This window comes from Vitis riparia, chromosome 17 (assembly GCF_004353265.1).
Source record: "Vitis riparia cultivar Riparia Gloire de Montpellier isolate 1030 chromosome 17, EGFV_Vit.rip_1.0, whole genome shotgun sequence".
Taxonomy (NCBI): domain Eukaryota; kingdom Viridiplantae; phylum Streptophyta; class Magnoliopsida; order Vitales; family Vitaceae; genus Vitis; species Vitis riparia.
Window position 1 is genome coordinate 15088754 of NC_048447.1, and position 16824 is coordinate 15105577.

The 16824-nt window shown below is 32.2% G+C and overlaps 1 protein-coding gene across 1 annotated transcript; it reads right to left on the reverse strand.

Moving 5' to 3' along the window:
- Positions 1 to 2286: 2286 nt before the first annotated feature.
- On the reverse strand, positions 2287 to 12095 carry LOC117904145 (serine protease SPPA, chloroplastic-like). The gene is made up of 5 exons (XM_034816659.1): positions 11638 to 12095; positions 9234 to 9334; positions 8613 to 8732; positions 3130 to 3273; positions 2287 to 2538 (listed from the first exon to the last, which is right to left on the reverse strand). Exons 1-5 carry the CDS (start codon positions 11738 to 11740, stop codon positions 2287 to 2289), a joined length of 720 nt encoding a protein of 239 aa, XP_034672550.1. The 5' UTR covers positions 11741 to 12095.
- Positions 12096 to 16824: the final 4729 nt, after the last annotated feature.

The window sequence follows — 16824 nt, forward strand, 5'->3', positions numbered from 1 at the left end:
AAATAAAATAATTAGAGATGAAATAAAAATAAAAAATCTACAACATCTTCAAGCCTAAACATTTACCAATTATCCCAAATTTCACTAAACATCTTATTACTCAAAAACAAGACAAATCAACAAGTCATGAAAAAACGGAGTTATTTGACAAAGCTTAGACTTAAGATAAAATGGAAACAAAAATCACATAACATATTCAAAGTGTCTAGCACACACTAAAAATTGCCATGAGATCAACTTAGACATGCACCAATTATCCCATATTTCACTAAACATTTTACTGCTTAGAAACAAGGCAAATCAACAAGTCAATATAAAATGGAATTATTTGATAAGCTTAGAATAAGATAAAATTGAAACAAAAATTATATAGCATATTTAAAGTGTCTTAAACATGTTAAAAATTTCTATGAGGATCAAACATGCACCAACTATCCCAAATTTCAATAAACATCTTAATACTAAAAAAACAAGGCAAATTAGTAAGTCACGCAAAAACAAAATTATTTGATAAGCCTAGAGGTAAGATAAAATCAAAACAAAAATTACATAGCATATTTATAATGTCTAAAACACATTAAAAAAAAATTATGAGGCTCAAACATGCACCAATTATCCCAAATTTCATTAAATATCATATTACTCAAAAATAGGGCAAATCAACAAGTCATGCAAAAACGGAGTTATTTGACAAGCTTAGAAGTAAGATAAAATTGAAAAATAAAATAAAATTACACAACACATTCAAAGCGTTTATAACACTAAAATTTTCTATAAGGCTCAAACATGTATTAATTATCTCAAATTTCAAAGAACAATTTACAACTCCAATTGTTCAAGTCAACATAGCAGGCGCAAAAATTTAGATTTAATTCTCAAGCTTGAAAAATGATTTTTGAATGAAACCAAATTCCAAAACCTTATTTAAAAAGTCTAAAATACTGGAAAAATAATTAAAAATTCACAAGTCGTGATTAATTTGCAAACACAATTCAAAGGTAAAAAAATAAGGTAGAATCTAGACACTTGAAGAAACTGATTTATTTAATAAGCTTGGAAAATACTTTTTCAACAAAACAAAAAATATTTGATATATTTAAGAAGTTTAAAACATATTCTAAGCTTCAAAAATATTTTAGAACTAATTAAAAAGTCCAAATTTACAAAAACACTTTGGGAGGTCAAAAATAGGATAGCAAGTGAGCAAAAAGTTAGAAATTAATAAATGTGGGATTTGTCGAGAGCTCAAATCGGTTTCCATGGACTTAAAAAAAAAAACAAAAAACAAAAAAACGATTAAGGATGGGGTGGAGGGAGAACAAGAAAGCCAAAGAGGGTCTTATGCGCGTACCATACAAATGAATGAAGCGAGGGTTACAAAATATGACAAAACAAAACATGTGTTATGAGAATAAAATAGAAGGTTTATAAGCTCATTTCAACTTCTTGATTTGATAGATGATAAAGTAATAGAGAAAAAGAAAATAAAAATAATTTTTTTTCAAATAAATGACTCTTAAAAAACGTCAATTTTAAATTTAGAAACTACAACTCTTGGAACAATTTAAACCAGTTTCAAATTTTCTTATGAAAAAACGCAAAGCATGTTAATAATTCCAAATCGTTTAAAAATCAATAAATTCGTTGTTCCATTTTCAAATATAAAAACATTAAGAAAAAAAAAAGGAAAATATTTTTGTTTTCTTTATTAGAAATACATTTTTTAAAAAGAAGAAAATTAAATATAGTAAAAATCATATTATTTAATTAAAAAAAAGTGTGTAAATGTTTATGCATAAATTTCTTCTTAAGTTATGAAAAACGAGCTTTAAGATTACTCATTAATTATGCAATATACGCCATATTAACTGATTGATCCCATTAAAACTAATGGAAAAGAAAAAATACAAAAGTCAAAACCTACCACGTTCTTGCAAATGGTAATATCATCTCGCTCAGAGAAAAAAAAAATGGAAGCAGTCAACATTATAATTACAAACCATATTTTCATCCTAAATTTGGTCATCCAACATGAGAACCACTTCTGAGATTTTACCATTTCCCACAAATTTTGGCTGAAACATGAAAATAATCTGCCAGGGAATTGAAATCATGTCTGGGTGACCACAATTATTGGTCGTGATTTTCCTTTGGCTAAAATGTCTGACTGAATATTTTGACAATCTAACGTAATATGAACAAAGTACATTGAAAACAACAGAGACGTACCTCTCACCGTTCTTTGATTTCATTTGCACACCCCCTATTGATCCATCATGAATTAACTTATGGGTGGCATATCTTGAGGTCGGAGAAACTTAGGTAGTCCTTTACCAGAGTGAATATGGGGTTGGAATCGGAAGCCTCCTCCAGTTTCTGTAACAGTATACCGTCCATCTGGGCTTGAACTCCATTCGAAAATGTCAAATCCTGCAGTAGTTCTTTCAATGTTCTCTCCACACCCACTATAGAGCTTCCTATGCCAGTCAAGATTTCTGATACAGTAGGGGACGGTCTTGACAACTCAACAAGAGTAACCTGCAACCATTTAAGCAAGCGAATTACGACATCCATACAAGACACTGAACTAGCAAAATCCAGATTTCATCTTCTAGTAGATGAAAATATGAGTTTTTAATTTAGGAGAAGTGCTTTTGAATCGGTTCGGTTCTCAGGCATAGCCTAAATTCCCTGAATTGAATTACAACCCAATTGCAAGAGGATACTGGTCAGTAGTACCAGCAGCTTATGGTTTCAGCTCTAACCGCAGTTCTAGCTTGCAAGACATCCCAACAACTGCACCACCTCATTAGCAACAACATGACTCAAAAAAATTTCTCTGCTCATATCTAGAGCAGTATCCTTATTGTATCCCACTAGAACTTCTAACAGAACATTATGTTATTTGGGTATGCTAGATCACAAAGAATTTCTAAAGAAATTACACAGAAGTTGTTCCAACATATTCAAAATTATAAATTTGCTGTCAATTTGAAATCATCTTGTCCTATATATTATTAGAATTAATAATCAAAACGAAAATATATATATATATATATATATATATATATATATATATATTTAAAGGAATAGATGAGTATTATAAGAAGGATATATATAAGAACCAACCGGTCTGTCTTGAGGTATATTTGCCTTCTGTTTTGCTATAGCAACAGCACAAGAGAGCCCACCAATAGCATCAACCAAACCTCGTGAAGCTGCATCTTTACCAGTCCAAACTCTCCCTTGAGCATTCTCCTCCATCTTATCTACCTGTCCAAAGATGACAGGGAGTTTCATGGAGAGAGAAAAAATTATTGCAATTTGAAGGTGAATGTTAAAATTGCCAACATACAGCCATTGATCTTGAAAAGCCGCCTTATCACGAAATTGTTTATTTGCATTCTGGGCAGACTTGGCAAAGAGTTCTGCTTCATCTGGTCTGCCAAATCAAACTTGGTTGTTTTTATTAGTGATTGGATCATATGAAACAAGAAGCCATACACAGAAGCACAAACTGAGTGCTAAAGGAAAAGGAGCTTACCTTGGAGGCATCAACAGGCAAGTCTTAGAAATTGTAAGTATAAAGGTTGGTACCCTCATCACAAATCTTCCCAAAAACGAATCCAGTGTCATTACCCACCACAAAGGAAGTGTGTGTAGAAAAAACTTGGAGAATATGTGCAATGGTCTTCCAAGGGCAACGATGTGACCATATGACTATATTATTGGCATCTTATCTATTAGGATATATCCTATAAATACTCAAAGATAACCTGATGTCAAAAGATAGCACTTTTCTTAGGGTACCTCCAAAGCCACTTCCCTAATAAACCTTGTCTCAAGATAATTTTCCTAAACCCTACCCCACAAACACCTTAGGCCTACACACTATGTCATAACAAATGATCTCTTCTTTCTTCATCAGAAAGAAAACATATAGATGGGATGGAATGGATTTTGTTAAATTTAATACAAAAGAGTAACAACTTTTTATTTTGATTCCCAACTTAGGAAAATTAAAGTTAAAATAAAATACAAATAGATTAGATGAAATTTTTTATGGATGTCCAATTCAAAAATTTGTTACTGTTAGTGCAAAGGGTTTTTTTAATCAAGTTTTGATGATTATAAAATAAGATTAAGGATACTAATGGTTCAAATTAAGTCAAGTGTTTTTATGTTTATTTGTGAAAATTTAAAAAAAAAAAAAAAAAAAAAACTCAAGCAAATATAGAAAAAAAAAAATTAATACCGTAAAGACTTAGGACTTTTGAAGATTTGAATTAACCTTTGATAAATTATAAGATGATATTTGTTGGCGAATTTAAGTCTAAATTGTTTTTCATGCACTTAATCATCATCTCTTAAGCTTCAAACGATTTTTTTTTTTTTTTTTTTATCAAAGAAATAGATGAATTTTTGTTTTCAATTAGAACTTTGGGCAAAACTCTTTCTAAACTTACTCTAAAAGGTTTTAAGAAGGCTTACTCAAGTTGCCAAAGATTCTAAACAAGGTTCTAAACCTCAAACTAGGCTTTTTAAGTACTTAACAATGCAACCGTCGAGAAAGTTACGAAATGATTGAGCTGATTGGGTTCAATCGATTGAACGAATTATCTCTCTCTTTCTCTCTCTCTCTCTCTCTCTTTATTCCAATAGTTGAGATATAGCCAATTGAAGCATACTCTCAATTGATCGAGAGTTAGTAATTGTCTCAATGGTTGAGGCTCTAAGGCATAATAGTTACTTATAGAGTATTAAAAACTTAATGACTAGTGAATTGATTATTAGATCAATCGGGGCCTTTGTGTTACTTTTGGAGTCTGAGTTAGAAACCTATAAATTTAAGTTTTTTAAAACATTTAATCTTCTCTCTCTCTCTCTCTCTCTTTATTCCAATAGTTGAGATATAGCCAATTGAAGCATACTCTCAATTGATCGAGAGTTAGTATTTGTCTCAATGGTTGGAGTCTGAGTTAGAAACCTATAAATTTAAGTTTTTTAAAACATTTATGAACAAGAAAACAATTGCATTCAATTGAAAAACACTTTTTCTTCTTATTCAAAGTTTACCTACTAGTGCATTGATTTCTCAACTTGCAAATCCTTCTGTGCACCTTCAAATCCATCCTAATCTTTTGCTTGTATTGTGAGCTAAATTTGTTACTAGCTTTGTAATCTATAAATTCTTTCTTACTTACTCTTTGTGAGAGAATTTATTCAAGTAAATTGTGTACTTTAAGAGGTTATGAAGGTTTATTGGAACCTTGGAGTTCAAGTGTAAATAGTTTGAAGCCTATAGCTATAAAAGCATTAAAGATAGTGGAACCCTTACTCAATGAGGAGATGGAGGAGAATGGATGTAATTGGTTTATCGAACCACTATAAAAAAAACTTTACATTTCTCTTCTCTCAATATCTCTTTATTATTCTTGTTTTGTTCCTCATTTCTCATTATTTTTTGTTTCATATGATTGTTATGAAATAGTTATCACCCAATTCATCTCTCTGGGTGATTTCCTTAATCTAATTAGTCGTTTTTCATCATTATTCTCATCTTAATTTTTTTGGATTACAAAATATTTTTAATTTATATAATTATTTAGTTTTAAGTTAATAAAAAAATTTATTCTACCTCAACAACTTTGCTAAAGAGTTATGATTTTATTTATTGTAGAAATTCTACTTGACTTATTTAAAAATACATTATATATTTAATCAAATTTATATTATCAAATATTATCCATTAATTTAAAAGTATGATGTTGACTTTATTTTCAATTTTTAAATAAATGAAAAAGAATAAAGATTTATTTCAAGTAGGCTCTTAAAATGAGACTATAACTCCATTTCAATTTTTTAAATTACCTTCTCTTCATTTTCAAATTTGACTTTACTTGCAACCATTTAAATTAAGTTTAAGTCCTTAGTAAAAAAAATTAAATCTAGTTAAAGTATATAACAAAAATCTAAAATATAGTTTAATTTCCAAACACATAAGGCTTAACTCCTTTGATCCAACTCATAACACACGTCATAAAGTATTGGACTCCTGTTGAACCAAAATTTACAATTATCATGATTTTAATAGGAGGAAACAACCTTCCACCCTCTTTCTCAATCATTTCTTCGAAACTATTTTACCATCGAAACCTTTCATTATTATTATTATTATTATTATTATTATTTGAACCATATATATTATATGTTTGACTACCTTCAAATGATCGAAACCTCTTTTAATTATTATATTTTAAAATTTTAAAATTTTATTAAAAATAAATATAATTTATAAATAAATAAGCATAAATATTTATAATTTATTTTTATGAACAATAATATTTTATTTATATTTTAAAAGTTGAAAATGAAAAAAAAAATCAATTAAATATTTTTTATTTGAAATTATATATAATTGAGTAGTGTAGAGTGGGACAAAGTCATATTGATACCTATTCCAAACTCACTCTAAACCCCTTTATCTTTATCCTAAACCCTATTTATTAGAGGTAGGACAGAGCAGATATCCAAGAACCTACCGTATTGTCATCCTTAATGATGGATTTAAGGATGATAGAAAGCGGATTGGTAATGATGAGGAGGAAGCCATCGACCAGCAAGAAGATGGCTAAGGCGCTCTCAGCAGTTGGCTAAGAATCGGAAACGCGGAACTGATCCAACTGTCCACAATGGTACATAGGAGAGAAAGTGAAAATGCAATGCAGGATAAGACAATTGTGGGAGATGAAGGATATCGAGTTTTGAAAGGTAACACCAAGGCTGATGCTATGCTACTTGTGACTATTATTTTAGGCCAATTCAGCTTTCTCTGAACCTCGGTTGGAATAACTGGTGACATTATTATTCTAATATCGTCAGGAGTAGCCGGTATTGGACTTGGTGGTGGTGATGGTGTTGGCGCCACCAGCTGCGATGATGGCAGTGGGGGCACCACATGAGATGGTGGTGGCAATGGGTTCTCAGAGGGTGATGATATCGGAGATGGTGTTGTCTGCAACATTTGTGTGATACTGGAACGGTAGAACCCCGGAAACCTAAAATTCCTTAGAATGGGAGGGCTTATTATATTGTAGGACTTCAATATATGGCAGGGCTACGTAATTTCCTCGAAGTTCCCATGCAAACTTCAGCGACTTTCTGTTCGCAAGGTAGAGAGGAGATGCTTTTCAATATATCTATGATAAATACTTGTTCGTTTCAAATGGCTATTACCATGTAAATTTGAATTACAAAATTTTTAAAAAAAAAAAATGTGCACCTGTTTAATTGATATATGGGTTTTAATTTTTTGTGAGTTGCTTTAAGTTGAATTTTTTTTTAGACTGAATTTCAATTTTTATCTAAATTATTATATTATTTTAATTTTCCTTAAAAGCTATGCTATTTGTTTTTTAATTTTTTTTATTAAAAGTAATTTGTTTTTACATTTTAAATTATTTGTCTTTTCATTTTTTTTATAATTTATTATAAATTTTTAATTGAATAAAAAAAATCAAAATATTTAATTTTTTAAGTAGAAAAATAACATATTAATTTATTTTATTTTTTAATACTTAATAAACATAAAAATATTATAAAAATAATCAATTTAATATTTAATATTATTAAATATTATTTAATTTTATTTAGAATCAAGTAAAATCAAACAAACACCCTTAGTAATGAAACCTAAATATTGATAGAGCCTTTTCGTAAGCGTGGCCAATAATGGATTAAAAAAAGCAAAACAAATGACATCAGTTGTGGAAGATGGAAATTATTAAATTAGGGCCTCTGCCATTAATTTCAAGGTCTAGTTGCTTTTTTGAGAGATGTTACTCATATGATTATGCGTAAATTTCTTCTTAAGTTTATGAACAACTAGCTTTAAGATTACTCATTAATTATGCAATACATACCATATTAACTAATTGATCCCATTAAAACTTGTGGAAAAGAAAAAATAGAAAAAGATAAATACTAAAGTCAAAGAAAATGGAAGCATTCAACATTATAATATCAAACTATAATTTCATCTTAAATTAGGCCATCCAACATGAGAACCATTTCTGAGATTCCACCATTTCCCCAAATTTTTGACTGAAACATGAAAATAATCTGGCAGGGAATTGAAAATCATGGCTGGGTGACCACAATTATTGGTCGTGATTTTTCTTTGGCTAAAATGTCTGACTCAATATTTTGATAATCGAACATAATATGAACAAAGTACATTGAAAACAACAGAGATGGACCTCTCACCAAAGTTGAGCTCAGAGAGAACTTAGGTAGTCCTTTACCAGAGTGAATATGGGGTTGGAATCCGAAGCCTCCTCCATATTGTATCCTACTACAACTTCTAACAGAACATTATGTTATTTGGGTATGCTAGATCACAGAGAATTTCTAAAGAAATTACACAGAAGTTGTAACAACATATTCAAAATTATAAATTTGCTGTCAATTTGAAATCATCTTGTGCTACATATTATCAGAATTAATAATCAAAACGAATATATATATACATATATATGTATTTAAAGGAATGGAAGAGTATTATAAGAAGGATATATATAAGAACCAACTGATCTGTCTTGAGGTATATTTGCCTTCTGTTTTGCTATAGCAACAGCACGAGAGAGCCCACCAATAGCATCAACCAAACCCCGTGAAGCTGCATCTTTACCAGTCCAAACTCTCCCTTGAGCATTCTCTTCCATCTTATCTACCTGGCCAAAGATGACAGGGAGTTTCATGGAGAGAGAAAATATTGCAATTTGAAGGTGAATGTTAAAATTGCCAACATACAGCCATTGATCTTGAAAAACCCGCCTTATCACAAAATTGTTTATATTCATTCTGGGCAGACTTGGCAAAGAGTTCTGCTTCATCTGGTCTGCCAAATCAAACTTGGTTGTTTTTATTATGATTGGATCATGTGAAACAAGAAGCCATACAGAGAAGCACAAACTGAATGCTACAGGGAAAAAGGAAAAGGAGCTTACCTTGGGGGCATCAACAGGCAAGTAGGATGTATCACAGAAAACAGTCACAATACAATGCCAAAAATCAGATTTCAAGTTTAATATCAAATACTCAGTAAAATGAATGGTTGTCTTTTCTTGTTTCCTACAACATATGTATGATCATTCATTCAAACGAATGCTTTGCCTTTCTGTTCTACAAAGTATGTGCATCTGTTTTCTTAGAAAGAAAATAGGGCCTCTAACCTGAAAGGCCGCTGGCTGCAGTGAGCTCAGCAAATCTTCCCCTGATATAATCTCCTTATTGAAGCCAATTTTTTCATATAGTGTCCCCAAATTGAACTTCCCTACAAGCAAAGAATATCAATCTATTAACACAACCAAAAAAAATTAGAATAGGTTATGTTGAGTACCCTGAGAAAAAAGTTTCAACCATTTTCCTTTTTCCTGGTATAAATTTTTTTCCCACTACTAACATCTTACAAATACAGAGATCTATCATGGTTCCTTGCAAGCATTTCAACTATCAAAGAAATGGAAGAAGAGCATTGTTTAAGGAATCCAGCAGCAGCTAGAGAGAACAAATTCTCAGAATGAAAAGCATTATGACACCAGAAAATGAAAGACTAGACCGTTTCTTATTGTTGGAAGATTGGGAGAATCATTCCAGTGGTCTTTTGCAAAGTGTTTTGCCAAAGCAATTCTGGATCACTCACCTAGTTTGCTTGATGGAGACGGGATGAGGAGTGGCAAAACTCCCTTTAGATTTGAAAATATGTGGTTAAAAGTGCATGGTTTTAGGGACCTACTAAGGAGTTGGTGGCCGTGAGATAGATTTAGTGGGTCTTATAGCTTTATTCTGGCTTCTAAGTTGAAGGTTTTTAAGGCAGACTTGAAGCTGTAATGATGAGGGGTTTGGCAATGTCAATATTAGAAAGAAGGCAGCCTTAAAAAGGTGGACTTTTGGGATGCCAAAGAAAGGGAAGCTTTTCTTAATGCAGAACAGTTGAAGCTAGAGGGCAGCTAGGGAGTTGTATCATAAAAGGTCTTATTGGAAGAGGCATCTTGCAGGCAGAAGTCTGGGGAACTTTGGTTAAGGGAAGAGAGCAGAAACACTAAATTCTCTCATAAAATGGTGAATGCCTATAGGAGGAGGAATCTCTTGGCCAAGAATAGGGTAAATATCAGTTGGCTTGCTGAGGAGGAGAAGACAAAGGAGGGGGTACATTGGTTCTTTTGTAACTTCTTATCCAGTTCGAGTAAATGGAGACCAAGTATCAGCCACATGTAGTTGGAGAATTCGAGTTGGGTTGATGATGAAGCTTTGGAGGTTCCATTCTCAGAGGAGGTTTTTTCAACTTTGAAGTCAATGAGTGGGGATAAAGCACTAGGACCGAGTGGTTTTACAATGGCATACTATTGGGAATTTGTGAAGCTTGAGGCAATGGTTTTTTCAAGGAGTTCTATGCGTTTGAATCTTTTGAAAGAAGCTTAAATGCCACTTTCTTGATATTGATCCTTATGAAAGGAGGGACGGAGGACTTGAAAATTTTCAGATCTATAAGCTTGATGAGCAGTTTATACAAGCTTCTTACCAAGGTTTTGGCAAATAGGTTAAGAATGTGGTGGGGTTAGTTGTTTCTAATTCTCATAATGCTTTCATCGAGGAAAGACAAATCTTAGATGTAGTGCTTGCTAATGAAGCAATTGATTCAAGGCTTTTGTTTTCTAATTTTTTTCTTTTAAAGTTCAAATTTTGAAAAATTTTGTGAATTATGTTTGAGAACCTTTTTTTTTTTTTCAATTCTAAAATTTAGTATCAAAATAAAGGTATAAAAAAATTCTGAATCTCAAAACTTTTTAAACAGAATTCATATCCAAAGGGCACCTAAGTAGCTCTTTTTTCCTTCTTTCTTAATCAGAAATAAAACACTTCCTTCCACTAGATGAAAAAAGAAGGCATAGAGAAGGAGATATCCTTTGGGGGGATTACAGAATGTGCTAAAAGGAGGACAGAACCTCTAACAAGTGGCAAGAGAAGCAAAAACAGAAGGGACGACAGAACAGAAAACAAAAGGAGCTTACACAGTGCCTACAACACTATTGCACAGATCAAAAGAACAAAACTAGGGAAGGCATGAAACCTCTGACAAAATCCTCTAAGTTAGATGCACCATGCATAGCCAAAAATTCAGCTGAATGTTCACATGAGAGTGCACCCTATAAGAAAGACCCCCAACTCTTCATAAACCCTCCATATCAACAAATCCAATTTTCAAGTACCTCTCTCACGTCAACTTTTTAACCAAAATAGTTTGTGCATAGAAACAGATTTTATAGCATAAACCAATGAGCATCTCACCCATTACTCATTATAACCACCTGAGACTTCCATTTTTTATAATTGATTGATGATTGGTTTCTTCTAGTTCTAAATGTTGGTTTTTCAAATTTATAGGCAATATAACAGTTTTATTGAACAATTATGTTTTCCTCAATCAAAATTTTATAAGAAGAATATAACCAGAAATTGCAAATAATAGAGTTCATTGAGTATATTATGCAGTCTGAATCATTTCCTTTCAAAGCTTCGCATCATTCAACTTCATACTTATTGAAGTCCATTGAAACTTATGATTGTCTGACTTACCTGTAACAACTCCAATGGAACCTGTTAAGGTAAGATTTTCTGTAACTATAGTCCCTGCTCCCATTGCCATGTAGTACTCTCCACTAGCAGCCACATCAGACATTGATGCAATGACAGGTTTTGAGGCAGCCAGAAGTCCGATTTGGAGTCTTGGTTAGCTTTTGAATGAATGATCATACATGGTCTTGTTTGGCCACATCAGACTTGTGTGCATTTTAGACTTGGAGTCTTGGTTTGCTTTTGTTTTGCGTATTATTTTAGTTTCTATGATGCATGGTCTTGTTTGAACATTTGTTGATTGAGGCTATATGTTTTCATTGCATTGTCATTGAGCATATCCTAAAGTGTCATATATGGTGACATTCTGTATCTTATGTTGGTCACTATCTTACACTGGGGCATACCCCTATCTTTGAGTTCATAAGATCTTTTACATATTTTCTCATTACTCAATCTATTTATTGATCCTTGAGAGTAGTCATATTAGGGCATACGCCCTCTCTGGGTTCATCATCTCTCCTGATGATTTTATGGTCATTTGACCCATTTGCTGATACTTCTGAGTCTTTTACTAGGGCATACCCCCTTTTCATTGAGTTCACTATCTCAGTCACTTTTTTAGGATTCTTTTGGGTGCTTCTGGTTGTAGACCACATTCTTTGTTTCCTATTTTTGTTTTAGGCGTTTTCGATTGCAGATTGCATACTCCTCTTTTTTCCCGAAGTTTGCTTAGTGCATCCCACTTTGGTCAGTTTATTTAGGGCATCCCACTTCCATCAGTTTGTTTAGTGCATCCATTTTTTTGTTAGTTTGTTTACGGCATCCCTTTTTCGTCATTTTATTTCGGGCATCCCACTTTTTTCAGTTTGTTTAGGGCAACCCTTCTCCATTAGTTTGTTTAGGGCAACCCTTTTCCATTAGTTTGTTTAGGGCACCCCCCTTTCTTCAGTTTGTTTAGGGCATCCCCTTGCAGTTAATTTCATTTATGGCATTCTCTCATTTTGGTTTCATTTGTGGCATCTCCTTCCTTTGAGTTTCATTTGGGGCATACCCCATTTCTTGATATGTTTAGATCCTCATTTTTAGTGAGTTGATCGTCCTGATCTTAGTCACCCTTCAGTGGTTTGACTTAAAGTTGTAGATCACAATCTCTCTCTTTAGGCATATAGTGCCCACATCTTAGAGTTGTTCATTTCATTACAGCTCGGTGTTGTTCATCGCATCCACAGCCCAGAGTTGTTCATTGCACTTTAGTTCTGAGTTTGTTATCTTTTCAGTTTCAGTTGTGGCATCTTTTCATATTTTTTTTTAGCTTCATTAGCGCTACTCGTTTCCTTTGAGTTTCATCTAGGGTATCCCCCTTCCTTGAGACATTTAGATCCTTCTTTTTAATGAGTTGATCACTCTTAACTTGGTCATCCTTTAGTGGTTTGACTTGGAGTCGCAGACCGCGATCCTTTTTTGGGCGTACAATGCCCCTCTTCTTGAGTTGTTCATGACATCCACAATCCTGATTTGTTCATTGCATCCATAGCTCAAAACTGTTCATTTTATCTTAGAACTGAGTTCGTTATCGCTTAAGTTTCATTTGAGGCATCCTCTTTTTTTAGTTTCATTTGTGTCATCCTTTTATCATTGAGTTTCATTTGGGGCATACCCCCATCCTTTAGTCATTTCGATCCTTCTTGTTAGTGAGTTGATATTTTCCTCATCTTGGTCACCAATTGGTGATTTGACTTGGAGCCATAAACCATGATCTCCCTCTTTGGGCATATAGTGCCCACATCTTAAAGTTGTTCATTTCATTACAGCTTGGTGATGTTCATTGCATCTACAGCTTAGAGCTATTCATTGCACTGTAGTTCTGAGTTTGTTATCTTTTCAGTTTCAATTGTGGCATTGTTTCATTTTTTTTAGTTTCATTAGCGCTACTCGTTTCCTTTGAGTTTCATCTAAGGCATCCCCCTCGCTTGAGGCATTTAGATCCTCATTTTTAGTGAGTTGACCACCCTCATCATGGTCATCCTTTAGTGGTTTAACTTGGAATCGCAGACCGCGATCTCCCATTTTGGGCGTACAATGCCCATCTTCTTGATTTGTTCATGACATCCACAATCATGAGTTGTTTATTACATCCACAGCCCCGAGCTATTCATTGCATCCACAACCCTGAGTTGTTCATTACATCCACAGCCCTGAGCTATTCATTTCATTACAACCCTAAGTTGTTCATCTTTACACATCCTTGAGTTATTTGACCTAGAGTTTGAGTATGGCATTCTCTCTTTTGGCCAACCTTTACACATTCAGTGCCCACATCCTTGACTTGTTCATTACGCTACAACCCTGAGTTGTTCATTGCATCATAGCTCGGTGTTGTTCATTTCATATTCATTAGCAATGTGTACCTTATCCTCACAGTTTTACACTTGTCGCTATTTTCCTCACTTTGTTACATTGTGCTTATCATTTCTTTATCATGCTATCATAGAGTTTCCCCCCCCCCCTCCCGCCCCTCCATGGCACACGACATAGTATTTTTAGCTCGTAACACATGTTTTGATCATATTGTTGGATACCCTATGCCTTGTGTCCTCGTATGGTACACGTATGGTTTTTTTTTTCCATTTTTTTCTGTGCTTTTTTTAGTGGTTCAACTGCTACTCGATTTCAATATCGATTTTCGAGTCACTTTAAAAGACTTTTCGGAGGGAGTTTGGATCCATAGTGTAACTTTAAGGGCACCTTAGGAGTTTCCATTCTTGCTATTTCATTTTTGTAAGGTTTTAGAGCTTCTTTGTTCTTATTTTCGTTTAAGAGAGCTCATATCATACTATGACAAATTTGGTGGTCTTTCTTTTTCTTAGGCAAAGCCCACTTTGTTTTGTTTGTGTATACACTCACTTTACTCGTGGACTCTACTGAAAAATGGCATATTTGTAGACCTCAAAATTTGTCCCAATTTTATTTTTACATTAATTTTGAGCCCAATTTTGTACTTAGTTTTTAAATCCCGATTACATATGATTTTTTTGGTCCACTCACCATTTAATTATTAGTTTTTATTAATTTATACAATATTTTATTATTATTACTTTTTACTATTATTATTATTATTATTATTATTTTCTTTTTTTCTTTCTTTTTTCTCTCCTTTCTCCTCCACCTACCCTCACTTACCCCACATTCCCTGCGTCAGGCCATACCTCCATCTCTCATCTCTTCCAAAGTCTTTTTTTCTCTCACTTAGCCTTTTTCTTTTTGATTTTTTGAGGTTCCTAATGAAGATGGCCAGGCAAATTTTTTTTTGGTGGGCTTCTTCCTCCCATTCTTTTCTTCATACAGACCACTGCCACTCCACAGATGACCACGCTTCCCATCTTCTTTCAATTTTTTTTTTTTTTTTTTTTCTTCTGGTTCCCTCTCCCCTCATTCACACATGATTGAACAAAAAAAAAATTGGGACACGACACTTTTTTTTGTTGTTTCTTTCTTTCCCTCATTTTCCTTCTTTTTCTCTCCAACCAAACACCCTTCTCTTGATTATTTTCTTTTCTTTCATTTCTTATTATTATTATTATTTTCTTCTCTCCTCTCACCATACCCATTCTCTTTCCCTTTACCGCCCTCACCATCATTGTTGACCACTAGTAGCCACTGTCGGTCAACCATTGCTGACCGACCATCGCCCGCCATTGCCGGCTAGCAATCCGGCCATCCATAGTTCTTAAAAAAAAAATTGGTAAATTTCCTTTTTACTTTATTTTATTTTCATTTTTTTTATCTTTATTTATTTTATTTTATTTTGTTTGCATAGTAATTGATTTGGACTTGGGTCTATTGTTTATTAGTTATTTGTTTCGGTTTATTAGATTGAGCTTGAGATATAATTTCCTTTGGCTATGTGTATCATTAATGTAAGCTTATTAATTGGTTATTTGTTTAGGCTTATTGGATTGGGCTTGAGATATTATTTTCTTTGGCTATGTATATTATTAATGTGGGTTTGTTAATAGGTTATTTGTTTAAGCTTATTAGATTGGGCTTGAGATATTATTTCTTTTGGTCATGTGTATTATTAATGTAGATTTTTAATTGATATAAATTTTGGGCCCACAATGTAAGTGAGTTTTGTTGGATGACTTGAATATTTGATATAAGTTTGGCCAATTTGAACTATATTTAATTTGAACATAGGACAATTGTGATGTATATTAAATTATGCTTATTATCCAATTTTAGGTTTGGTTGATTGTGTTTTTATTTTTGGTTATTAATTTGGATATTCTGGGCTAAGACCTATAGTAATTTGAGCTCATTTTAATTGGCGAAATTTATGGGACTAATTTCAAATTTGAATTTTGGTTTGAATATTTGTACATCTCTGGATATTAAATTTGGACTATTTTTGTTTTTGCATGAGCCTATTCTGCAATCTTGTTGACTGAGTACGAATTTATAATACGTGGAGTACAAAATTTTATGGAAGAAAGTGAGACTCAAAAAGCTGTAGGAAAACATTGAACTCCTCATAAGCTTATTAGGGTATACGTTTTATTTATCATTACCATTTGATTTGATTTGATTTACTAGTTTCTATAAATATTTGTTTGTATATATTTATTGAGTGTATACAAAATTAAACATCAAACAAATCAGAAATTTTGTTTAAATAAGAGGAATAATTCAGTAAACATGTTTTAATAAAATAATAATTTTAAAATATTCTTCTTAATAAAAGAAATTTTTTTATTAATAAAAATTCAAAAAAAAATGCTCTTAGAAAAATCCAAAAAACTTATTTTTAATAGAATTTGAAAAATTGTTTTTAATAATAATTGTCCAAAAATTATTTTGTAAATAAAGTTGTCCCAAAAATTAATTTTTAATTAAAAATTCTTTTTCAAATAAAGTTATTATTATTATTATTATTATTATTATTTAATAATTTGTATAAGTCACTTTTCTTAAATGAAAACAAATTAAAATAATTTTGTAAATAAAATTGTAAAAAATCATTCTTTTATAGTAAAAGCAAGTAAAAATAATTTTTGTACCCAAATTGAAATTTTGTAATAAATTCTTTTGATATAATAAATGTAAATAACTTTTTTGAAAATTGAATACAAATGAAATTGAAAAAATAAATTGGCTCTTTTTCGTAAATAAATAAATTGAAATCATTAA

Excerpts from the sequence above, each read along its gene's own strand:
- LOC117904145 (XM_034816659.1), bottom strand. The coding sequence starts at position 11,740 with ATGTCTGATGTGGCTGCTAGTGGAGAGTACTACATGGCAATGGGAGCA. Across the intron at positions 8,733-9,233 it reads TGCAGCCAGCGGCCTTTCAG|GTAGATAAGATGGAAGAGAA; the intron begins GTTAGAGGCCCT and ends ATCTTTGGCCAG. Across the intron at positions 2,539-3,129 it reads ATATACCTCAAGACAGACCG|GTTACTCTTGTTGAGTTGTC; the intron begins GTTGGTTCTTAT and ends AAATGGTTGCAG.